At 62.4% G+C, this 22,730-nt stretch overlaps 5 protein-coding genes across 6 annotated transcripts; 4 read left to right on the top strand and 1 right to left on the bottom strand.

The window, feature by feature from the left end:
• Positions 1 to 175: 175 nt before the first annotated feature.
• CHLRE_02g092350v5 (uncharacterized protein) lies at positions 176 to 5,027 on the bottom strand. The gene is made up of 10 exons (XM_001701736.2): positions 4,704 to 5,027; positions 4,471 to 4,620; positions 4,022 to 4,171; positions 3,792 to 3,885; positions 3,415 to 3,541; positions 3,089 to 3,190; positions 2,762 to 2,897; positions 2,232 to 2,444; positions 1,786 to 1,968; positions 176 to 1,654 (listed from the first exon to the last, which is right to left on the bottom strand). The coding sequence occupies exons 1-10, from the start codon at positions 4,899 to 4,901 to the stop codon at positions 1,520 to 1,522; spliced, it is 1,488 nt and encodes a 495-aa protein (XP_001701788.1). The 5' UTR covers positions 4,902 to 5,027; the 3' UTR covers positions 176 to 1,519.
• A 118-nt stretch (positions 5,028 to 5,145) lies between these two features.
• CHLRE_02g092284v5 (uncharacterized protein) lies at positions 5,146 to 9,516 on the top strand. 2 transcript variants are annotated; one of them, XM_043059451.1, is made up of 8 exons: positions 5,146 to 5,717; positions 5,989 to 6,076; positions 6,940 to 7,303; positions 7,401 to 7,459; positions 7,747 to 7,863; positions 8,038 to 8,189; positions 8,479 to 8,534; positions 8,734 to 9,516. In XM_043059451.1, the coding sequence occupies exons 1-8, from the start codon at positions 5,546 to 5,548 to the stop codon at positions 8,944 to 8,946; spliced, it is 1,221 nt and encodes a 406-aa protein (XP_042927085.1). In that variant the 5' UTR covers positions 5,146 to 5,545; the 3' UTR covers positions 8,947 to 9,516. The 2 variants fall into 2 exon arrangements, with proteins under 2 accessions (XP_042927085.1, XP_042927086.1); XM_043059452.1 differs by lacking the exons at positions 6,940 to 7,303; positions 7,401 to 7,459.
• A 51-nt stretch (positions 9,517 to 9,567) lies between these two features.
• Positions 9,568 to 13,266, top strand: CHLRE_02g092250v5 (uncharacterized protein). Its single transcript, XM_043059450.1, has 8 exons — positions 9,568 to 9,870; positions 10,104 to 10,202; positions 10,368 to 10,509; positions 10,882 to 10,930; positions 11,152 to 11,283; positions 11,544 to 11,696; positions 11,986 to 12,098; positions 12,364 to 13,266. The coding sequence occupies exons 1-8, from the start codon at positions 9,597 to 9,599 to the stop codon at positions 12,899 to 12,901; spliced, it is 1,500 nt and encodes a 499-aa protein (XP_042927084.1). The 5' UTR covers positions 9,568 to 9,596; the 3' UTR covers positions 12,902 to 13,266.
• Positions 13,267 to 13,547: 281 nt separating this feature from the next.
• On the top strand, positions 13,548 to 18,473 carry CHLRE_02g092200v5 (uncharacterized protein). Its single transcript, XM_043059449.1, has 7 exons — positions 13,548 to 13,836; positions 14,000 to 14,561; positions 14,716 to 15,075; positions 15,270 to 16,019; positions 16,662 to 16,735; positions 16,914 to 17,500; positions 17,725 to 18,473. Exons 1-7 carry the CDS (start codon positions 13,655 to 13,657, stop codon positions 18,138 to 18,140), a joined length of 2,931 nt encoding a protein of 976 aa, XP_042927083.1. The 5' UTR covers positions 13,548 to 13,654; the 3' UTR covers positions 18,141 to 18,473.
• Positions 18,474 to 18,527: 54 nt separating this feature from the next.
• CHLRE_02g092150v5 (uncharacterized protein) lies at positions 18,528 to 22,721 on the top strand. Its single transcript, XM_043059448.1, has 11 exons — positions 18,528 to 18,647; positions 18,735 to 18,880; positions 18,988 to 19,056; positions 19,214 to 19,282; positions 19,620 to 19,763; positions 19,995 to 20,132; positions 20,355 to 20,492; positions 20,700 to 20,909; positions 21,125 to 21,257; positions 21,636 to 21,709; positions 21,948 to 22,721. Exons 1-11 carry the CDS (start codon positions 18,567 to 18,569, stop codon positions 22,072 to 22,074), a joined length of 1,329 nt encoding a protein of 442 aa, XP_042927082.1. The 5' UTR covers positions 18,528 to 18,566; the 3' UTR covers positions 22,075 to 22,721.
• Positions 22,722 to 22,730: the final 9 nt, after the last annotated feature.

The raw sequence follows: 22,730 nt of genomic DNA, 5'->3' as shown, positions 1-22,730 counted from the left end.
GTAGGTGCTCAGGGAGGGGTCATCTACGCTGTGTAGACGCCGCGGGCCTGAGGGCATCTGCAAGATACGGGCACTGATAGCAATGCGAAGCACACACGGGCTGGCAGGAGCGGACCGGAAGTGGCGACTGCAGCGGCACTGCAGGTCTGAATATCTGCGGCACGTGTAGCAGTATGTCGTCAGGAGTTATGGACAGGAGCGCACTGGCTACCTGCAAGGTGCCGTACGCAATGCTCTTGTCTCACGAGGGCAGGGCCGGCGCCAGTGACAGATTTCCGCATCTATTCTCAACCGGCCCACGGTTCGTGTCCGTGGGGGCAATGTAACCACACCGGCAAAAAAAAGAAGTACCGGTACTTCAGCGAACTGTTAGCCCCTTCCGTCGTAGTATGCTCGACACGACACCTTGCGCTTTTGCACGTTATTACACGGCCGTGGAGTACCCAGGCGCCTTGACAGGTACCGTGTTTCAATGCAAGATCAAGGCAGCCTGAGGCAGCAAAGGCCTTTGGGAGCAGATTTCTGTCAAAGAGATACGAGTGACCCAGCAGTCGGAAGAAGGCAGGGCCCGCGATCCAGGTTCAGCTCAGTCCAGCATGCAGCATATCGCCCACAGCCCCCCAAAGGCAAGCAGCTGGCAAAAGCTGTGCCCCCAAACAGACACAGGCCACCCGGCAGCCCTTATCCTCTGCCCCGGCGCCGCTTTGCACGGTCTCCTTGTGGCCGTGCCTGTTCCCTCCGCTCTGCATTCGCATGTCACCCATTGGCCCAGCTCCGTCACTGTCACCAGTACGCCCAGGCGCCCCAGAGCCGTGCATGTAAGCTGTGTACACCAAACGTTATATGCCAGTTTGGCCAGCGCACCGCTTGCTGTAAAGTCATCGACTCATCGTTGCACTACCTAGACCCTTAAGTCCAGCACAGCCCCACACATCTGCCAGCGTATGGCAGCCCGCGCATGCCGTGAAACGTCAAAATGGCGTGCCGAACCACAGCGCGCCCGCACCCACGGCACGAAGCTTGCATAGCAGACCAGATACACACCGAAGACTCTTAAGGTGCCCTTAGTCACATAAACCCCTCCCTGCAAAGTCACTATCGTCGAGGTACTGGTAGCCCGCGTGTGATGACTTGAATGCCACGTGCAAAGGCTTGTGCTCAAGCAACATCTTAGCCATTGAGCAAGTCCGCCATGAAGCCCGCTCCAGCAGTCTGCTCGGCGACTCCATATAGTACACTCCTGACCTTACCTTGTCTTGCGTTACCCATGCCTAGGCAACTATGTGCACGCCTTCACGTACGTCTACAACAGTAAATGTACCTGACCGCGCTCATAACCTTTCACACACTCTGCACCACCAGCCCACATGCACTTCCTCCCTCGCCCCTCTTCACATATCGCCATGCCGCCGCCTCAACCGCATCCCCTGGGCGGCAAACCTCATGTTGGTCTCCTCGACCTCCTTACAGGGAGACCTAAAGGGACGACTGATAAGCCACCCGAACTGCAACGGCCAGCTTACAGCTTGCGGCGCGTGTAGCGCACGCGGCATGGCTTGGGCCCGATCACCATGGACTCGTAGTCAGCCTCCGGCACGGGGTCCAGCAGCTCAAACTCGAAGTTGCGCAGCAACACCGACCAGATGGACTTGATCTGTGCGGGGATGAAATAAAAAGCGCGGAAGTGTCTAGTCATCACAGGCATACACGCGCTGCAGGACGCTTGCTCCTGAAAGGGAGCGAGGCACTCGCCATTCGCCCGCCCACCACCAGTCAGGGACGAACCTGCAGGTAGGCGAAGTTCTGGCCGATGCAGGCGTGGCGGCCGGCGCCGAACCCGATGAAGGCGTAGGGCTTGTTCTGCTCCTCGCGCGGCGGCGCAAAGCGGTCGGGGTCGTAGGCCTTGGGGTTGTTGAAGCACTGGGGCAGCATGTGCGAGAAGTTGGGCGAGGCCGCCACCACGTCGCCCTGCGGTGTGAAGGGCGCGGCATACATTAGTCACGAAACACGAGTCAGCACAGCATTCAAAGCGTTAGCAAAGTCACGCAAATCAATACTCGGTCGGCAGGCAACCGAACCTGTCTCAAACCCGCGCCGCGCTCCCAAGCGGCCGGACCTCGTGACCACCGCCTGGCAAGCTCGCACACAGGAGTTTGCACACCCCAGCCGTGGCACCGGCGCCACATCCGTCTCAACAGCCGCCGCTTTGTCCCGCATCCCAACAACCTCACCTTGGGAATGACGTAGCTCTTCCCGGTGCTGGTGGTCACGGAGAACGGCTTCTTGGCGTAGCGCATCACCAGCAGCAACGGCGGGTGCATGCGCAGTGCCTCGGTGATGTTGCGGTGCAGCACCTCCATCTCGCTCAGCGTCTCGAACGACAGCTCGTTGCCAAACTTCCTGATGATGTCCTGCTGCTCCTCAGCCGCCTTGTTGTAGTGCTCCTGCGGGTCGGTAAGCCGGAAGCGCGTCCGGTCAGTACCGGTATGGCTAACCCGAGCAGCTGTAATGCCATGGCGCCGGTGCTGATGGGTACTTGTTGGCACGGGTCCTCTCTCAACACGTCAACTTGAGCATATGCGGTCACGAGCTTCCAATCCTGCAAGCCAACCCGTCAACCGTAGACTAGTAGGTTGACGTTTCCTCCACTTCCTGACATGGAAGACGGACACGCTGCTCTCATCACTTACCATCCCTTCTACGCATCCTTCGTTGAGCCCCGCCCCTACAGCCACCGCCTGTACAGCCGCTCCTCCCCCACCTTGTTGGCGGCCATGAAGATGCCGGTCCACGAGGTGGTAATGGAGCTGGTGTGCTGGCCCGCGAACAGCACGGCGATCAGCAGGCCCGTGATCTCCTCCTCCGTTAGCGCGCGGCCACCGTTCACGTTCTGGTACCTGTGTTGTGTCAATAGGGTTGAGATGAAGACGTGGGCATGGTGACCGGGTAGAGCATAGCGCTGGTCCGACATCCTTGCCGCTAGTAGTCACCACCTTCACAGGTAACCCGTTTCATGACGCGCCATGCTCTCGCACCAACGGCCGTGCTCACCCCGCCCAGCCACCAACACCACACCTCCAGCCCCCACCTGGCGTCGATGAACTGCTGCAGCACGTCCTCCTCGCGGCGGCCCGACTCGCGGCGGGCGCGGATAATCTTGGCAAAGATCGCCGCCAGATCCTTGCGGCACCTGTGTGCGCGTCACGCAGTCATAAGTCAGACCACCATCGTCCCGGGTGCTGCATGACTGACCCCAGACTATCTCCAAGTGGGATTTCCAACAAGCCAGACAACCTGCCATGCCATCAGCGCCATGATTATTTCCCGCACCAGCGCACCCGCGCCCCTCCAGCCTCCTTGATATGCCAGGTTTGCACGCGAAAGCGCCAGAGCCGCGGTAGGACAGGCACTCACCGGTCGCGCTTGAAGTGCACGGGGATGGGGGCGTAGGGGAAGAACACGGACAGCGGCACCATGCCCTCATCCAGGCCGTGCAGCAGGTCCGCCACCTCATCAAACAGCTGCTCGCGCACCTCGCGGCCTGATGGTGGTGGTGGTGGCAAAGATGTGGCAAGAGGGGCACAAGGTAAGGGAATGGGAGCTGGAGGTGGGTGCAGCGCGCATGCCGCATGCTGGCGCTGTGTAATACTGTGTTGCGACTTGACCGAATGCCGGTGTATGACGCATGCCGTTGTGCATGTTCATACAGATCATGTAGGCTACGGTCCGATAGTCCCTTCCTGTCCTTTCTACCACCTCGCAGCAACTTCAACGGGACCGCCTCAACATACCCAGCAGTGTGCGGGCGGCGGTCAGCGTAATGAGCTTGCTGAACTCGTCCTTGAAATCAACAACGCCCGTCTCGCCCCACTTGGCGAAGTACTCCTGTTATGGCCAGAGAACAGTCATGAGGCTTTCAGTATAACACATGGATTGCGCGGTGGAAAGCAGAGCACCAGCGCTACTTGAAAGCGGGAGGTCCGTCACCGCTGTCTGGGCGCCCTTGCGACCCTTCGCCTACCTCGGCCTCCTTGTTGAAGTGGGGCACGTACGACTTCAGGCGGTTCTTGGTCAGCGCCTCAGTGAACATGCGAAATTGCTCTGTGCGGACCTTCTGCTCCACATCAAAGACGACGCCACGGCCGAAGGTGGGAATGTTGAAGTCGTACACCTGTGCGGTACAGTCCGTACAGTCAGCGGTCAGCGGGTTTGAACTTCGAGCGGGAATGACCTTGACCTAAACCGCGACTGACTGGACCGGATGTTGGCTATGTATCCGTTGTCTGTCAAAGGCCAGCGCGCAGCACGGCAGCCGCATCTCCGCGGCATGTCCCGGCAAGTAAGCATCCGGGACTGGAGGAAGCTGGACCCTTGTCAGCCAAAACCCCTTCACGCGCTGAAGGCAGTTCCGTCAACTGAGGTCAAGCACACTCCCTGAACCAGCGCGCGCGGGAGGGACACGGCTCGTACCTCCGACTGGCTCATCTCATCGTCGCCAGCCTTGAAGAAGTGGGGCGACACCTCGGGGCCGATGAGGAATGTCACGCGACGATGCGCGACGGGGACCGTAAAGCACTCGCCAAACTTGGCATAGCCGTTCTCAAGCAGCTTCCACGGGCCCTACACACAGTTGGGCGGCGATGGGACGCGGGCGATCAGACCGCGAGCGGGCTTTCCTGCGCGCTTCAAGCAAGCGCACTGACCCCAGTGAACTTGAGAAGTCCGCCGATGAAGGGAAGGCCCTCCCACACCGGGGGACGCTTGCTCGGCAGCAGGTTGAAGAGCACCCGGCCCACGGCCAGCGCAAGGATAAGCACCGCGCTGCCGAGCGCGACCAGCACAACCGGGGAAAGTGACAGAACTTTATCGGCCAGCACGGCCAGCTCCGGAGGGAGGTCCATTTTTGGAAGCTTTCGCGCGCAAAGAACTAAACGCTCGCTGTGAGTTCTGGCGCGCACAAGGCTACTGTGTCTGGACAGCCAGCAACACTACACACCGCCTATTTAATTGCTTTGCAGGCCGTCTCGCCCATTTCCCGGGCATTCGGGCAGTCCGTTCGGTACCGCGATGGGGCGCGATGGGCGGGCCGAGTTACTCTGTTCATCGCGGCGCGTTGTGACATCCAATATCATAAGCTGATTTCACGTGCAAGCTGTTTCCTGTGAAACCGATGAACTCAAGTTTGCCTTACCTTTGAGTTTTTGCACACATCCGGGAAAACTGTTTTGCATTTACTTAGCTGCATATATATAAAGGCATGGACAGTTATCCCTTGTGACAACGTCTCGGGCCAGTAAAGGCTCCCAGCGGGACCGGAACATATGCGCTGCTTGCTTCGACTTTACTCTCGACGCGTCCTTTCGGCGTACTGACAGCATAAGCGCCCGGTACAGTGCCTTGGCCTAGTGCCCAGCCGACAGGCGGGACCAGCATGCTGCCCCGGCCACTTGCTATTAGCGCTCAAGTACTGCAACGCGCCGCACGGGCCACCACGACGGCCCCCACCACTCAGGGGGGCTTGAGGGGGCAGCATGCTGCAAGCACGATGCAGCAGAATGGGACGTTCGCCAGCTATAACCAGACCTCGTCCTCGGGGGGCAGCAGCGGCAGCAGTAGCACACTGCAAGCCTTCTTCTCATCAGCCAAGGCAGCGGTGCTGCGTGGGGGGCTCAACGAGACCAACACGGAAACTGTCAACAGCCTTCTTAGGCTAATGAGTGAGTGAGGGAACTTCTTGTAGTTTTGGGGGGCACCCTGACGCGGCCTGAATCAAGCCACGAGAATGCAGGCGCCGTGCAATTTTGGCGCAGCATTACGCGGGCATGGCGCAAGCACAGCACCCGTCTGCCGCGCAGCGGCGCTCCTCTATCCCCAGACAGCCTCGTCCTATCTGCCCCTGCTGCAACCGACACCCTCTAGTAGACCTGTACATCCCGTCAGCCGCAACCGTCTTGGTGCTGCCTGCCTGCCTCACCCTGCCTGCCGCAGGCCACATCAGCCTGGAGGAGCTGGGCCTGGATCCCGACATGGTCCAGGACCCCTTCCTGGGGGCGCTCAAGCTGCACCTGCGCGACAGGTGCGTGGCAAACCCTGGAGCGGCAGGGCGTTGGACTGTCAGACTTGAGGATTACCGAGGAGCTGAGGAGGGGGTTTGCTCGTCGCGTTGGTACTCTTGGTAGGCAGTTGCCGTTTTGCGCCTGGGTGTGTTCCAGTGTTTTTTTTTTCAAAACAAGGGTTTGCGGAATGGTTACTATTCGAGTAATAAGATTATTGCCCTGAGTCTCAAGCCATTACCCTGCAAAATTTTTTTCCTGGGGGGCACAGCCCCCCAGACCCCCCACAACACATGAACGACGTTGCTATACTTGCCCAGCTTGAACCTGACTTCCCGGCGCCTTGCCTGTCTTGCGTATACTTCTCCGCTCTGTCATGCCTCCATGCGTTCAGCTAGTCTACAGCAACACCCCGTACCCCGCACTTCATCATCACTGTATTCCGCACTTGTGTCACCACAACCTCTGTCAAACTACGCCCTCATCCCGACATGTTGTACCGGCCCCGCACACCCGCCGCGTCCTCCCAGTGCTTGAGGGCCGCGTCGTAGGGGAACCCCTCCTGGCTCAGCAGCTCCTGCGACATCATGCGCACGCACAGCCCTAGGTGCCTGTCCAGGCGGTTGCGCGGCAGGCTTTTAACATACTTCATGATGGAAAAGCGCCGCTCATCCTCCACAGACCCCGGCACCAGGACAAACGCAATCTCTGCCAGCAGGATGTATTCCGAGATCAAGCCAGACGTCAGCGCCGTCTGCTTCAGCCGGCGCCACACCTCCACCGTCGCAGGCGGCGGTGGCGGTGGTGGCTTCTGCTTGCCCTGCTTGCCGCGGACCTTGCCCTCACCCCGCCACCCCTGCTCGCGTTTGCTTCGCGCTGAAAGCAGGCCCCACACCCCGCCATCCTCCTCATCGCTTGTGCTGCCGCCGTCCGAGTCACCAGCGGCTGAGCGCTCGCTGTCCTCCCCGCTGCCGCTGCTGCTGCTAGATGCGGCGCTCAGAGGCACGGGCGCGGCCTTGCCCCTGAGTTCCGCCAGCCGCTGCTCGTTCCACACTGCCGTGCAGGCCGACTGCATGGCCTTCACGAACGAGGCCTTCTGGTCTCGCAGCCTGCCGGCGTTGAGGACAGGCGACAGCTTAGCGCTGCTGGCGGTCTTGCGCTCCACACCGTACAGCTCAATCACCGTGTCCAGCCGCTTGTCAAAGTCCTTCGTGTCAAAAGCTGATGCGAAGTACTCGCTGTACACGATGGCGAACGAGTCAAGCTGCTCATCTGATGGGAAGCGCTCATGAAGCTGCTGCAGCAGGGCCGAATACGCGCCGGTCAGGTCCTCCTCCACGCGGGCAGCCAGTTGCGGCAGCATGCGCGCTTGCAAGTCGACCCTGGCTGGCTTGCCCGCTCTGCCGGTGCGTTCATAGGCCCTGAACACGTGAGGCTGCGCGCCCTCTGCTGGCGCAGCAGCAGTGTCCGGCCGCTGCCGTGCTGTCGCCCTTGCTTTGAGCCGCCCTGGCCCCCAGCCGGCCTTACGGCCGGTAACGGCTTTGGCGCGCCTTCGGCGCGCTCATTACCGGCTCCGGACGCCCACCTCCGGATCCATTACCGGAAAGTAATGGTATTACCCAAAAAAAAAACACTGGTGTGTTCATGCTGCTGAGTCGTTGTGCTGCCCCGTGCCATGTTGTGTGTCCCGCAGCCGCATCAAGTACATGCGCATCTACGAAGACCACACGCTCACGTTTGGCCTCTTCTGCTTCCCGGCTGGCGCGACCATCCCGCTCCACAACCACCCTGGCATGACCGTCTTCTCCAGGTGCGCTGCACTCTTATTGCAAACGGGGCAGCTTTCCGAGGTCACTGCTTTCACCTGCGCCATGCATCACATGTCGCTGGTGTCTCGGTAAGCGTCGTATCCCTCGTGCGTCTATCCCACATCACCTAAACCTGTACGCTGTCTGCAATGCCACTGCGCACGTGCGCTGGGCAGGCTGCTGTTTGGCCGGCTGCGCGTGAGCGCGTTCGACTGGGTGGTGCAGCCGCCCGAGCCCATCACGGAGGGCAGCGGCCACCGCGCCCAGCTGGTGTACGACGCCACGGTGGAGGCCAGCAGCCCGCCGCTGGTGCTGTTCCCTGCGTCAGGTGTGCGGTGAAAGGGGGGCTGGCTGGTCCGGCGGAGGACAGCGCTGCTTGGAGGAGTGGAAGCGCGTGCGTGTGGGAGGGGGCGACAGCTGCAGGCGGTTTTGGGAGTCAAGGGACGTACAAGGGCTGGCTTAAAGAGTATAAGGCAGCAGACCATTGAAGGTTAACCCTGGCTGCTGGCGTACTCGGGGACGTACGGGGCGCTGTGGCAGGCAGTAGTGCCTGGGATCTGCTACTGCCTTAGCAGGCGTGTCACCGCCTTGTTTGCCCCTGTGCCGCTGTGCGGCAGGCGGCAACCTGCACGAGTTCACGGCGGAGACGCCCTGCGCCGTGCTGGACCTCTTGGTGGGTGCCGGCAGCCAAAGGGAGCTTCAGGAGGGAGGACTGGTGGCGCAGGACGGAGCATTCGTGAGCCCAGTGATCTGCCCGGCACCCTGCGGGGCACGCACTACCGCACTGCCGTATACGGGTGTCGCAGCCGCATCGCTCCCTGCGTGAGTGGTCACAGACACGAACACCACCACCGCCGCCTTCCCCCTTGCAGACGCCTCCTTACGAGCCGCCCACGCGCAATTGCACCTACTACCGGCTGCAGCGGCCGCCCATGGTCTGGCCCGTGGCGCGCTCGGCGGGCGGGCGCGCGCCGGTGGGGCCGCCGCTGCCGGCCCTGGGCGAGGTGGTGGAGCTGGAGGTGTTTGAGCCGCCGGACAGCTTTGAGGTCGTTTCGGGGCTATATCCTGGAGACCCTGTGTCGTAGAGGGGCTGTGTGAAGGGGGGGCAATGCTTGCTGGCGGGGAGGTGTGTAGGGTGGACTGGCAGCGGTGCGGGGGTGCATCGTGGGGGCGTACGCAGCGTTGGTGCGGGGTGGGTCTAGGAGGCTGTGGTGAACCTTGGTGCCGCCTCGGCCGTGACGCGAGGAGGTGGACTGTGGTGCGTGATGGGAAGCGCATGATATGAGTCCGCTTGTACTGTGCTAATGGCTTACTGTTATTTGAAAGCATCGTGGAACGCATCGTGGGTTGCTACTGCATTGTAGTGGGGGAGGGGGCACCGGAATGGGGTGTCGTCGCTAGGACTGATGTCGCTTAAGAAGGCGGCGTATTGCTGCAAATGTTATTGATGCTGTATGTCTCGTTTGCATGGCTTGGATGTGGGGTCTGGTAGGGGGGTGCGCAAGGGCGCTGCGTGCGGGGCGAGCCGAACTGCGGGTGCACCCGTACGCTGCCCCATTGGTGAACTGGTTGTCGGCGTGGTAGGGCTGATGAAGTCTCAGTGTGCACAGGCCGTCGATAGACTCAACGCTTTTACACTCAATTGTACGCAACCATTTAGTGCGCGCCTACACTCGCTGCATACGACAACAGACAGGACAATAAATTAACAATCGCTTTGCGTTCGCACAACGAAATGGCCATTGCCACTGAGGAACATGACAACAAGCAAGCAGAACCAGTCATGGAGCAAGTAGCAAAGAAGCAGGAGGCCATCGACGATTTGGGCGATTCTGGACATGCTGATAGCGAGCCTGCCGAGCCTGCTGATGCCGAGAAGACCACATGCCCTGTGCCACTTACGCCGCCAGAAGGGTGTGAATCTGTCACAGCGGACGGTGGTGTGCTGAAGAAGGTTCTCGAGGCGGGCGATGACAAAACCACGCCCAGTCTGCACGCGCGCTGCCTGGGTGAGACCTTGCGGCGCATCACATGAACGCCTTGGGGTTTGGGGCTGCTGCGCGTGAGCGGCTGTTCCGTGCGTGCCCGAGGTGGGCGTGTGTGTGGGCGTGGGGGTGCACGGTTCGGCTGTGGTACACCCTTCCCCCGTCCTTCGCTACACGGCACCTGCCGTGCGCCCCGTCGTCATGCCGTGCAGCCCTATCCACCCGCTACCTATATCTCCTGTGCATCTTCCACGCAGTGCACTACGTGGGCTACCTGGCTGGCAGCGGCGACAAGTTCATGGACACACGGAATGACCGCGACACTGACGAGCCAGTGGTGGTGGTGGCCGGCCGGAGTGAGTCCGTCGCTGACGAGCGCAGCCACCGCATGCTGCCGTACGCCAGCTTCCCCCCTTCAGCACTTGGGATATAAAAAACGGTATTCCCCTAATGCCACCCGCGCCCTGACCTGCATTTGGTCCCGCCACTCCCCTTGTGCTGCTCTCTCGCCACGCGCGCAGAGACGGCCGCGCAGGAGACGGGCCTGTGCCAGGCCGTGGCCACCATGTGCCGCGGCGAGAAGGCGCTGGTGTACATCATCGACCCCGCCTATGGCTACGGCGAGCGGGGCAGCTTCAGCTTCCCCTGCGTGCCGCCTGACAGGTGCGACGCGTGGATGGCTTTGAGCGCACGTGCTGGGGTTGGGGGCGGGGGGTTGTAGATACCACCCCAAACTACACCAAACCAAGCCAAACAAGCGGAGCGCAGGCAGAGGCGACAGATGCAAGCGGGGTGGGGGTTGACGGGCTAGTTGTGGCCAGGTGGCAAAGGGTTAAGTGAGCTAAATGGAAGCGGCTTGTCATCGACCCAGCTGTAGGGGTGCAAGTCATGATCGCCAGTCGTCACAGACTCAGGTCGGATGATGGCCGTTTGCTCAATGAGCATGTTTCGCACTCCTCCTCCCCTCCTCCCTGTCTCTAACCTTCAACCAATGGCCCACCACCACCACCACCACCACCACCACCATTACCACAGTGCACTGGTGTACGAGGTGGAAATGCTGGGCTGGGAAGACATCGAGGAGGTGAGCGGTCAGAGCTCGCACGGCACGCGAGGTGGGGAATTGGCGGGGACGTGGTTGCCGGGATGGGGAGGGGGTTGCGGATGGGCTTTGGGACCGAGCAGGGACTCAGCTGCAAGCCTCAGGCTACCTACGCCCTGCTGTGCATGCCCCTGCCCTTTCCACGTCACTACCGAAACCCCCTGCCTGGCCCTTGTGTATCATTTGCGCGGTGTCTTGCCCAGACGGACAATGACGGCAACCGCGGCAGCCTGCTGTATGAGGAGCGGCTGGAGCGGGCTGAGCGGCGGCGACTGACGGGCAATGAGCTGTTCAAGGCGGGGCAGTACAAGGAGGCGCTGGCCAAGTACGCCATGGTGAGTGTGCGGCCAGCACGGGCCAGGCGGGGGCCGGCAGGGGAGGCAGGGGCCGGCAGGGGCGGTGGAAGGCGGCAGCCAGCAGGGGGCCGGCAGGGGGCCGGCAGGGCAGGCGGGGCGTTGGTTGCCTATGCTGACGCTTTTTCCCACAACCACCGCTTGCCCCCACCCACTCTCCGGCTACGCCTTCACTACTCAAATAACCATGAATGTAACCCAACCCACTCCATCAAGGCCTCACCTCCAACCACCCCTCACAGGCTCTGTCCTACCTGGATGAGGACTTTATGTTCCAGCTGGCGGGCCACTACCTGGACAAGGCCGAGGACGTGAAGAAGCTGGTGCACCTCAACATGGCCGCCACACAGCTCAAGACAGGGGACTGGAACACGGCCATCTACAACTGCGGCCAGGTGGGCGGCGCGTGGGAGTGGCACGGGCTTGACTGGCATGGCGGCATGGCTGTGTGGGCGGTTGTGATGGCGGTTGCCGCGTAATGGCAGCTGGCGGAGCACGGCATCTGCTACTGAGGGCGGATACCGTGGACGGTATCCGTGGGCTACGGACTGAAGGCGGGCGATCACTGACTGCGCCAGGATAATGAGGACGCGCGAGTGCTGAATCCACTTGGTTCACCTGTCCGCCCTGTGCCCAGATTTACCTTGACTATTCCTGATGTGCTGCCCACCTCCTCGCGGCCAGGTGCTCAACATGGATGCTGATAACGTCAAGGCGCTGTTCCGACGCGCCAAGGCGCAGGCGGCGCTCGGCCGCACCGAGGAGGCGCGGGTGGACCTTGAGAAGGCCATCAAGCTGTGAGTGGGGCTTATGGGGCGGTGGCCTCACGGGGCATTCGGGCCGTGGTGGAGTCATGTGAGAGGTACTGTAGCACTACAGTGGGTGCGTGGCTACCTTGAAGCGAGTTGCCCATCCCGGCCTCAGGCGGCTGGGTGCCAGAATGTTAGTATGGGGTCTTGCGGAGCAATGCGCTGGCTCGCTCGTGCGCGGGTTGCATCGCCGCACCACCTTTCCCTCCTGGCCATATTGATGTGTTGGAGCTGGTGTTGCCGTGCGCCGCAGGGAGCCCAACAACCGGGAGGTGGCGGAGGAGCTTCGCGCCGTCCGCGCGACCCTCAAGGAGGAGAAGAAAGCGGCAGACGCATTCTACAAGACCAGCATGGCCAAGGTCATCGGCGCCGCACCCGCGCCGCCCGCCGCTGCCTCCATCTCCGGCTCTGCGCCGGCGGCAGCAGGTGCTGCAGCAGAGGCAGGGAACCCGTCGGCGGCGGCCACAGCCTCGCCTGCGTCTACAGCGGCAACGCAGCGCAGCGGTGCCGCAGCGTCCACGAGCGGGGCAGCAGCGGGCGCAGGAGCGGCAGCAGGGCAGCCGTCGAAGCGGGCAGCAGCAAAGTCGACGGACAAGGGCGCACGAGGAGCGGCGGCGGCGGCAGGGACAGGGACGGCGGCGGCGGTGCAACGCAGCAGCACAAGCGGTGCCAAGCAGGGGCTGGTGGCGTGGCTGGTGGCGCTTATAGCGCTGGTTGTGGCGAGGTTCGCAAAGCTCTTTGGAAAAGCGCAGCGTGGGGGCGGTTCGCGAGGCAGAGCTGGGAAGCGGTAGCATCCCAATTGCCCAGCAACCTTGGGGCAGCTGTTCGCTTCTTCAGTGTTTTGAGGATAGCACGATCGCGCTTGTGTCTATGTTTGTGCTTGGTAGGGCAGAAGGTAATGGGCCAGTTTCTATATAGCAGCATGATGTCTGGCATAGGGGCAATCGGGATAGCTACAAGCGTGTGTGAGTGCGTGTGGTGCTGATGACCGACGCGACGACCATCCAGATGGAGCACCGTGTTTGCTGCTGCGTGCTGCGTTGTGCATCAGGGCGCTCGGTGACCTGAACGTGGTAGACACACCGAGCTTGTGATCCCAACGTACTTACTGAGAACGGGGACTGTGGTCTGTGGGCATATCAACTCTGGAGAACCAAGCAGCAGTCCTGCGCAGGAGGGGGGGGGGCAGGCAGGTGCAAAGCGGGTGCAAGACCAGGACAACAGTTGCTCTCGCCAGCCGCACACGTAGCAATATGCACGCATAGGACAATCGTCAGATGCCATGCATTTACGCATGCTGTTGTCAGCAGCCTCGCTGACGGGAACTCGGGAACTGCGGTCTGGCGTGGGGCGATCGGGGTTTGGGAATGGGGTACGTGGCGACGAGGTATGGGTTCGCTCGTGCATTGCAATTTGCAGCATAAGGGAATGTACTCAAATAGCACAAAATGTTATAGTTTCACTGTACCTGGCCTCGTGCATAATCGTGCCAATTCTCTCACGTGAAGAGTGCGGCTCGCCTTACCTTCAGCCGGGACGTCGGCATGCGGACTTCAGTACAAAAGTGTTTGCTTCTCGTCGCCTTAGTAGCTTGCTCGCAAGGCGGGGCGCAGGCGGACTTCTTTAGCTCGGTGGAGGCCGTGGGACCACGGCTCGTGTACACAGCCGTCCACGACAACTGCACATCCGTAGCGGTATTCAACCGGAGCGACGGGCAGCTGATTTGGTGAGTAGGCTGAAAAGATAGAGGGAAAGGGGGTGGGGATGCGGAGGGTAAACAGTCTGCGGAAAAGGCCGTAATTGGCGGGGGTTTTGCACCTTGTCTCGGCCTCGATGCCCAAACCTTGCAAGGACCGTTCTGCACTTCTATTGCACTCACGCTACAACAGGCGCACCACGGACACGTCGCACCGCTGGGCGGGCACGCCTGGCCAGCGCCGCCTCTACTCCACCGCGCTACACGGCCACAGCCTGCAGGCGGCAGCCCTCAGCAGCGGCAAGCCGCGCTGGGCCTTCCCCTCCAGGAACAGCTGGATACCCGCCTGGATCCACCGCCGTGACAGCCTAGGGCTGGTCAGCGGCACCGTGTTCGTGGGGCCGCAGGAGGTGGAGCCGGCGGGCGCTGCCGACGGCGGTGGCGGCGGCGAGGCAGACTATGACCTGTCGGACGCCGACGTTGCCGGCGGCCCTGGCGTGGGTGACGGCGATGCAGGCTCTGAAGGAAAGTCGCTGCAGGGACGCACCTCAGAGGCCGCTCTGCACACGTTAACGGCCTTGTCCTCACTCGCCGCCGCCCGCTCCGGGCGCCTGCTGCTGCGGGCGCGCGTGCAGCTCGAGTCGGGATCTGGAGCAGAGTCGGCGCCTCCAGCGCCAGGATCTGCCCCCGCTGCGGGCTCTCTGGTGCTTGTGTCCACTCAGAACCCGGGCAGTCGCCTGTACGCAGTTGCGGAGGTGAGTTCCGGGCTTTGTTCGGGCTCCTGCTGCGTGCCGCCTTATTATGTCACGGCCTCCGTCACGGCCTCCTTACTGCTACCGTACTGAAGCGCGTCGACCTGATCACCACCTTCCATTTCGCGCGGCACATGCCTCTCGCTCTCACTCTCAGGACACGGGTCGCCTGGCGTGGCAGCTGTCACTGGACAACAACGGAGACCTGCCCGGAGCTAACATCACCACCCTGCTCCTGCCGAGGGAGCTACCCACACTCGCCCTGCTCTCCGTCGCTGCCGTCGGCGACCCCTCCGGCGGCTCTGGCGCCACACCTGGCGCCGCCTCCGGCGCCGTACTCGCGGTGGACCTGGCGAACGGCAGCGTGCGCTGGGCCACCGGCGCGCTGCCAGGCGGCGCGCCGAGTGTGGCGCTGGTGACGGAGGGGGCGGTGGTCCTGCGCGGCAAGGCGGATGCGGACCTGACCCAGACTCTGTACGGGCTGCGTGCGGCCACGGGAGCGCTTGTGTGGACCAAGGTGCGGCGCGGGCGCGGGGGACACCAGGAGGGACGCACGTAAGGATGGGACGGCTTGTGCATAGGCCCTGTGAAGGAGCGTTTGCAGTTTGGCCTTGTCCCTGGCCCCGCGGCTGGTGGTACTACACGCATCACAGCCCATGCTGCCCCTGTCATCACCAGCCGCTTACCGTACCGCAACACTGCCATGTGCAGGCCTGCAGCAACGGCTGCACCGTGCTGCCTGTTGACGACAAGATGGCGGTCATTGCCTCATACGGCTTCAGTGTGTCCGAGCTGGAGGGCGTGGACCTGGCCTCGGGCAAGGTGCTGTGGCGGGGCGTGGACAGCACCACCGCCACCGGGCTGTCGTGCAGCGGCGCCACAGTGGCACACAAGCACCTGTTCTTCGGGTGCCCCTGCGAGGTGGAGGAGCAGGCAGCGGCGGCGGTGGAGGACGGGCAGGAAGGAGAGGCGGCGGGGGCCATGCAGGGCGGGAGCGGGCGCTACATGTCGCCGGCGCGCGCGGCTGCGGCGGCGGTGCTGGCTACGGGGGCTGATGTAGCTGCCAGGCCTGCGAGTGCGAGCCCCAGCCGCGTGCGCAGCAGCAGCGGTGCAGGTGGCCGCACTATCGCCCAACCCACCACTGCCGCCATCTCCGCCTTTACCACCAGCACCAGCAGCGCCGCCACCGTCACCACCCGCCTGCCGCTGCGCAAGGCCGCCGCCAAGCCGCCGCTGTGCGCCTACGCGGTCTCTACCGACACCGGCGAGGCGGCCTGGAGTTCCCGGCTCGGCGTCCGCGACAACAGCAGCTTCCCGGTGGCTTCCGGCGCCGTGGGGCTGCTGCCGCTGGTGGTGGGGGACGCAGTGGTGATTGCCACGGCGGGCTGGGTGCACGCGCTGGACCGGGCGGGCGGAAGGGCCCTGTGGAGCTATGAGCTGCCGGCCGGACAGCAGCTGCAGGTGCGCGGGACGGTGTGTGTGGGTGTGTGGGTTTGGGACAACGACAAAACGTAACCCAATTGTGTGTTAAAGAGCACAAGGAAAACATTACGCGTAGGACAGTGTAACCCAATTGTGTGTGTGTCTGTGTGTTAAAAAACGAAACGAAAGCCCGCCCAATGACGCGACGGAGTTACTTACCGATACCCACCATTTTACCGAGCGTCGCGTGACTGTCGTGACCCAGGTAGTCATACTTACCCGCGATAAGCCTGGAACCCCACGGGCGACCATTCGGCCTGACCCCGCGATGCACCTGTATGCGTCCATGCTCCGCACCCTGGGCGCGCTAAACAACGTTTACCCAGCACGCCTTATTCCCGGATTCCCGCCCGCTGGTCGTAGTCGAGCTCACCTATAGGCAAAAATGGAAGCATGGGCATAGGGCGGCAGCGAGGAAGTGTCTGTGTGTGTGTGTGTGTGTGTGTGTGGGTGGGTGAGTGGGTGTGCGGGGTAGGCAGGTTGGGAGGCGGTGGGCTGGGACTAGGGGCAAGGGAAACAAGCATCGGGCCGCGTGCGGCACCCGAGTGGCGCTCCCTCGTACTAACCTGCGGCTACCACCATGACGCTGACGCACATACGCTGATCCTGGCTTGTGTGCAGTCATGGGACACGCTGGACGAGTGGGGCGGTGTGGTGGCAGTGCGCACCTCGGGTGTGCCGCCGGAGGACTCAAGGTGGGTGCGCCCGGTGCAAGAGGCAGGCGGTGCTGCCAAGCGCCAGAGCCCGGCTAAACCCCCACCCCCATGCATGTTACCGCATGCAGGCTGTCTTTCCAATGTCACCTGTCGTCCCACGCCCGCCACATTTGCAACCACCAACTCTCACCTCCTCCACGCCCTCTTCTTCCCGTAGGCTGCTAGGCCTGAGCCTGCTGAGCGGCGAGCTACTTCTCAGCACGCCGCTGCCACCCGCCTACGCGCCCGGCGGCTCACCGTCGCGCCCCTACGACCTGCGGGAGGGCGTAATATATGTGGACGCCTGCAGCGGGTCCCACTGCTGCGTGGTGGGCGTGGACCTGCGCCAGGCGCCACCGCCGGCCGCCGCCGCGGTTGCTGCTGCTGCCGGTGGTCGTGGTAGTAATGGTGGTGCTGGAGCTGGTGGTAGCAGGGGTGGCAGCGGTGGCGCCAGCAGCGGTACCAGTGGGGGCGCGGGCTGGCTGACGGCGGCACTGCACCGCCGGCTGCAGACTGCGCTGCGGGGCGCTGAGGCTGAGGCGGCAGCGGCTGTGCCGACGACTGCAGCTGGTGGCGAAGTGGGAAAGGGCAAGGGGCCCGTGGAGCCGTCCGGCGGAGGCGCGAGCGGGGGCAGCGGCGGCGGCGACGGCGCAGCTTCCCGCAGCTTTCAGTACTGCTTTGATGTGGAGCAGGCGTGCCGCGCCAGCCGCGCCCGCTCTGTGGGCAGTGAGATCGTGTACGTGCTGCTGTTCGCGCAAATGGCAGGTGAGGCGGAGGGTGGAGGAAGAGCATGAGATGCGTGCTGACACACGCGTGATCATTGTGGCTTTGTGGTCTTGACATGCGATTGTGGCGGCGCCAGGGCACCTAGGACCCCGAATACCGTATGCTTGCTGCTGCGAACCAGCTGCGCTACACTACCACAGTGGCAAGCAGCCGACTCGCCCGGCGATCCCCCTGCACCATGTGCCATGGTCCGCAACTCGCAGTGCTGCTGCTGGGCTTCGGCAGTGTGGTCATCTGGCGCGCCTGCTACCGCCGCAGCTATGCACCCTACACCCGTCTCAACGCGCTGCCCGTACTGGAGCAATACGAGCACGACATGGCCAGCGAGGAGGCGGACGAAAGCGACGATGGAGGCGGCGGCGGCGATGAGGAGGGCGAGGGACACCGTGGGCCCAACGGCTACCATGGGCATGGACGCGGGCACGGGCGGCGGCAGCTGGTGGTTGACCCTGATACGGGCATTGCGGTGCCGGTGGTGATGGTGGAGCAGCGGACGCCGGGGGCGGCTGGAGCCGCAGGTGCAGCGGGAACGGGGGCGAATGGCGGCTGTGCTGCGCACGCGGCAGCGGAGGAGGCGGCTGCAGCTGCGGCGGGCGGCGAGGCCCGGCGTGTGCGCTGAGGCGGCACGCCAGCAATTTAAGATGCTAACATCGTTGAGTGTGACAGCTTAAATTGGCAGCTTGAAGTGCGCATGAGCTTTGGGTTCAGGCGTGTAGAGTCCAAGTGCGGGCGTGTCAGGGCGTATGGTTGCGGGGCTCATGCGTGGGACGTGTCAGGGTGGGGCACCTGTGGCGTGTTCCGTTGGGTTGACAAGGATTCCTTGCAATGTTCGCAGCTGCCAAATGGCGGCTGTTACAAAAGGTATCGCGCAGGCATACGGATGTGACTTTGACGAGCTTGCGTTGGGTGGGGGATTGGGGGCGGGCAAGGATGGGGCATTGGGGCGGAGAGCTGACTCATCGCGGACTGTGTCCTACACCTAAAGTAGTTTATTGCTGACCGACATGCCCATGGCCTGAATTTGTTTTTTACTGTATTCGGGAAAATGTCGGGGTTCGGCGCGCTGCCAGTCTTACCGGCTCTCCATGGTATTAGGGCGCCGGGGAAGGATTCTAACGCGAAAGAGGTGAGCAATTATGGGCAGGCTTGCGGTTGCGACGCAGCTGCCTTTTGCGCTTTCCCGACACTCCGAACATCCTTTTCGCTTGCGCAGGCGCCTGAATATAGCTTTGTGACAGCTTTATCAGCCCTAGTGAAAGCAAACCGCAGCAGCGACTTGGTCGACTCGTGGAGGGCGGGCACCGACGCTCGCGACTGGCGCGGGGTCAAGGTCTCTGACGACGGCCGGCTAATCGAGCTGTGCGTGCAGGAGCATTCCAAAGAATAGGGCCCTTTGTCATTGCGGGCCACTTGCTTTCGTCTGCACGCGCAGGCTTACCCTGTGCTCTCCCCTTTCCCCCTGACAGGATGGTAGACGCCTGCGGGGTCAGCGAGGTGCCGCCGGAATTTTTCCAGCTCCCAGACCTAGAGAAACTGTGAGTGGTTAACTGATGCTTGCGCCGCTGCCTCCGACCCAGTGCTGCTGCATTCTAGTGTTTGTGCCGGTTTGCAGTGTCGTCCCGCCATTTGACTCACGCGGCTTCCTGCCGCCAACTGCCTCATCCTGCTGGCCTCCATCCTCCATCGCAACAGCTGGCTTAGCAACAACGGGCTGAGGACCCTGCCCGAGGAGGTCGCCAACCTGCGCAGCCTGGATTCTCTGTGAGTTTGAATCCGTGTAATCGCATGTCATCAAGTTTGTGCATAGATTCTCAACTCTATTGTATACGTGCAGGATTTAGAGGGGTCTTGGGCACGAGGTCTTATCCAGCGTAACCAGCCATATGTGCACATGCGTTTTAAGCCACGCGCTTCAACGCGACGGTCCCCACGCTACGCCACACCCTTCTCAATCGAACGTCTATAGGGGGGGTTGGCTCAAGATTAGGTGTACAGAGTTTACAGGAAGTACGGAGTACACGGTTTGCATGGAGGCACGGAGTGTAGGAAGTTTCTATATCTCTGCCCTCTCTCCTTCATCTTCTTTTCCTCCTCGCAGCTGGCTGGGCTCCAACCTGTTGCGTGCACTGCCGGGCGGCCTGAACAGCGGCCTGAGCTGCCTGCGCAAGCTGTGGCTGCCCGCCAACATGCTGAGCGGCACGCTGCCGGCGGAGGTGTGCGCCATCACCAGCCTGGAGTGGCTGTGAGTGCTGGGTGACGGTGGGTGGGTGCGGTGGAGAGCACGGGAGAGGCGGCGGCGGGGGTAGTGGTGGCGTGGACGAGCGAGGAGGACGAGGCGGCGTGAGGGGTGGTGACGGTGCGGTTGTGAGTTGGGTTCGTATGCGGGGAGCTACATGCTCGAAGCACTGTGTGGCCCCCTCCTTGCCACGCAATTATCGCGGACCGCCCCCTGGTAACCCCTGGACCTGAGCAGGGATGTGTCTGAGAACAAGCTGACGGAGGTGTGCCCCGAGATCGGTCAGCTGCAGAGCCTGACGCGCCTGGACCTGCACACCAACATGCTGCGGGGGCTGCCCGCAACCATCGGCCTGCTTACGCGCGTCAAGCACCTGTGAGTGCGAGGGCGGAGGGAACCCGTACATAGTCGTAATTCCTGAGGGCTTAGGAGGTACGGGATGATGCCTTGCGTGTAGTTGTGGACGCGTAGCTATCCTCATGGCCACAGCTCCAGCAGCTACGGCCTGGTAGACACCTGGACTGACTTTCCCTTCGTTCGCTTGGCGCCTAACCCCATACCCGGCACGGGCTGCATCGCTCGTCCACTGGCCCGCAGCTCGCTCCACTTCAACCAGCTGGAGTCGCTGCCGGGCGAGATCGGGCAGTGCAGCTCGCTGGTGTGGCTCAGCCTCAACGCCAACCGCCTCACGCAGCTGCCGCCGGAGATCGGCAACCTCACCAACATCGTGCGCCTGTGAGCACAGGGGGAAATGCGTTAGTCCATTCCAGGCGTACATGCACGGGGAATGGTACAAGCACCATTCCCAACACCGCAAGCTGGCTACGAGGACAACACCTCGCCTGCCCCATCATTTGCACCATACCGACCTACTGACTATCTCACCCTGCACACCATGCCTGCACACCCATGTGAACCCATTGCATACGCGCCCCGCTGCAGTGCTGTGCACATCAACGAGCTGCACTCGCTGCCGGCCGAGCTGGGCCGGCTGCCGCTGGAGGCCGTGAGCCTGTTCAAGAACAAGCTGGTGACCCTGCCGCCCGAGCTGCTGCTGGGGCTTGCGGGCACCTGCTGCCGCCTGGGGCTGTACGAGAACGAGCTGCGGGAGGTGCCCAAGGAGATTGGCAAGCTGAGCTTGCTGCAGGAGCTGTGAGTGGCGGCGCGGCAGAGTTTGGCGTGCCGTGCGGTGGGGTTGAGGCTGGGGCAAGGACTGGAACTGGAGCGGGCGGAAATGGGTCTTCGGGGATTTTGGTAGTGGTAACTGCGTGCCACCTTTGCCTATCTCAAAACACCCCGCCGCCAGCCCCTCCCTACCTGTCAGCCGAACGGCTACGGCGCACGTGCCCCACCTGTTTGCCGCCCAGGTGGTTGTACTCCAACCAGCTGACGTCAGTGCCGCCCGAGATTGGCGAGTTGACGGAGCTGCGGCGGCTGTGGCTGGACCGCAACCAGCTCACCCACCTGCCCAAGGAGATCAGCAAGCTCACGCGTCTGCAGGTAGGGGTTGGGGTGGGGGCATGAACGGCGGGGCGCAATGCAGGGGGGCATGATGCATGGGCACACGGCGGTAACCGTACACCGGAGGGCGCGTGTGCTTGCGTGTGCTTGCTGCATTACCGTGCATACATATGATGCACCCACATGCTCTCTGGCATACACACACACACACACACACACACACACACACACACACGTACACAACGTTCGGTTCCACTTGATCCCTACCAATACATATACGTACGTCATTTCTGTTTGTGTGTTGCGAAGCCCTCTCCCCGTCTGCCACCCCTGCTGTTCCGCCTGCACGTCGGCACTGCCCACTTTGTGATTTAATCACTCCATTCTCTATGGACGGCCCCCCCCGCCTCCCCCCAGGAGCTGTACCTGGACAACAACCAGCTGGTGGAGCTGCCCGAGGAGCTGGCCAGCATGACGCAGCTGAGGAAGCTGTGAGCAGCTGGAGGGCGGGCTGGGGGGGGGCGGGTGGCTGGGGCACGGGGGGGGGCAAGTAGGGGGAATGGGGGCGTGGGGGACACACATGGGTGCGGGGGCAGCTGTGGGCGTGGTGGCGGCGTGGGCTGTGGAGGTAGCGATGCTACCGTCTGTCTTCGCCCGCGATACCAAGCTTGGCGCCTGTCGCCCGCCTCCATCCCTTCACCACGCCTACTCGCCCTCGCCCTCCCGCAGCTACCTGGATGGCAATCCCAACCTGGTGCTGCCACCCGCCGTGGCCGCGCTGCCCTGCCTGACCGAGTCCGCGGACTACGGCACCAACCCCGAGGCCTTCAAGAGCGAGGCGCAGTACAAGCCGTGATGGGAAGAAGGGCGGGGTTTAAGAATGAGGGCAAGGCGTGAGATGAAGGTGATTTCGGGGAAGAGGATTGGAAACGGCATGGCGTGGGTGTACATGCGTTTGAAGGGCATGCCTGTGGGACCGGGGAGCGCTCTGTTCAACTACAATAAGGGTCTTGCCCGCGTTAGGTGGGGGCCGGCATGCGAATACTGTATTCCACGCAGACTGAGATGGGAACGTGTATGGGGGGGATTGGTTTGAGTTCATGACATGTGCTGGTTGAGACTGTGTTGGCTCCTTCCTGCTGGTGGTGCCCCATTGGCACTGCATGCAGGCGTCTTCTGGCATTGACTTCGGTTGTTGTGTCCCTTGTCGTGTACTGCAATTTTTCGTTTGTTGCCTGCCCTGCCGGTTTTGAGGCTCGAGGGCTACATGTTTGGGGATATGGCTCTGTTAATCTTTTTGAAGGTGTTTACCGTTGGGAAGAGTGCGTACGTTCCCAGCGGGTGTTTGGTGCGGCGGCACGGTTTGTGCGCATGGTGTGGCGTGCACTGCGGCTGCGTGCATTGATTGACCAAGCCGGCTCAAAACACTTCTAGAGTTTTAGTATACAGTACTTTCAAGCCGCTGCACTGCTACACGAGCAGGAGTTGTAATTTAGTTGGCAAAACTGACTT

Source organism: Chlamydomonas reinhardtii, chromosome 2 (genome assembly GCF_000002595.2).
Source record: "Chlamydomonas reinhardtii strain CC-503 cw92 mt+ chromosome 2, whole genome shotgun sequence".
In the NCBI taxonomy this organism is placed as follows: domain Eukaryota; kingdom Viridiplantae; phylum Chlorophyta; class Chlorophyceae; order Chlamydomonadales; family Chlamydomonadaceae; genus Chlamydomonas; species Chlamydomonas reinhardtii.
The sequence above is the reverse complement of the archived record's forward strand: the minus strand, read 5'-3'. Positions and strand labels throughout refer to the sequence as shown.

Excerpts from the sequence above, each read along its gene's own strand:
- CHLRE_02g092250v5 (XM_043059450.1), top strand. The coding sequence starts at position 9,597 with ATGGCCATTGCCACTGAGGAACATGACAACAAGCAAGCAGAACCAGTC. Across the intron at positions 10,931-11,151 it reads GCTGGGAAGACATCGAGGAG|ACGGACAATGACGGCAACCG; the intron begins GTGAGCGGTCAG and ends TGTCTTGCCCAG. Across the intron at positions 12,099-12,363 it reads CTTGAGAAGGCCATCAAGCT|GGAGCCCAACAACCGGGAGG; the intron begins GTGAGTGGGGCT and ends CGTGCGCCGCAG.
- CHLRE_02g092150v5 (XM_043059448.1), top strand. The coding sequence starts at position 18,567 with ATGTCGGGGTTCGGCGCGCTGCCAGTCTTACCGGCTCTCCATGGTATT. Across the intron at positions 20,133-20,354 it reads CTTACGCGCGTCAAGCACCT|CTCGCTCCACTTCAACCAGC; the intron begins GTGAGTGCGAGG and ends ACTGGCCCGCAG. Across the intron at positions 21,710-21,947 it reads ATGACGCAGCTGAGGAAGCT|CTACCTGGATGGCAATCCCA; the intron begins GTGAGCAGCTGG and ends GCCCTCCCGCAG.
- CHLRE_02g092200v5 (XM_043059449.1), top strand. The coding sequence starts at position 13,655 with ATGCGGACTTCAGTACAAAAGTGTTTGCTTCTCGTCGCCTTAGTAGCT. Across the intron at positions 14,562-14,715 it reads GCCTGTACGCAGTTGCGGAG|GACACGGGTCGCCTGGCGTG; the intron begins GTGAGTTCCGGG and ends TCTCACTCTCAG. Across the intron at positions 16,736-16,913 it reads GTGCCGCCGGAGGACTCAAG|GCTGCTAGGCCTGAGCCTGC; the intron begins GTGGGTGCGCCC and ends TTCTTCCCGTAG.
- CHLRE_02g092350v5 (XM_001701736.2), bottom strand. The coding sequence starts at position 4,901 with ATGGACCTCCCTCCGGAGCTGGCCGTGCTGGCCGATAAAGTTCTGTCA. Across the intron at positions 3,886-4,021 it reads ACTTCAACAAGGAGGCCGAG|GAGTACTTCGCCAAGTGGGG; the intron begins GTAGGCGAAGGG and ends TGGCCATAACAG. Across the intron at positions 2,445-2,761 it reads TCTTCATGGCCGCCAACAAG|GAGCACTACAACAAGGCGGC; the intron begins GTGGGGGAGGAG and ends ACCGACCCGCAG.
- CHLRE_02g092284v5 (XM_043059451.1), top strand. The coding sequence starts at position 5,546 with ATGCAGCAGAATGGGACGTTCGCCAGCTATAACCAGACCTCGTCCTCG. Across the intron at positions 6,077-6,939 it reads AAGCTGCACCTGCGCGACAG|GCCCCACACCCCGCCATCCT; the intron begins GTGCGTGGCAAA and ends CGCTGAAAGCAG. Across the intron at positions 7,864-8,037 it reads GGCATGACCGTCTTCTCCAG|GCTGCTGTTTGGCCGGCTGC; the intron begins GTGCGCTGCACT and ends TGCGCTGGGCAG.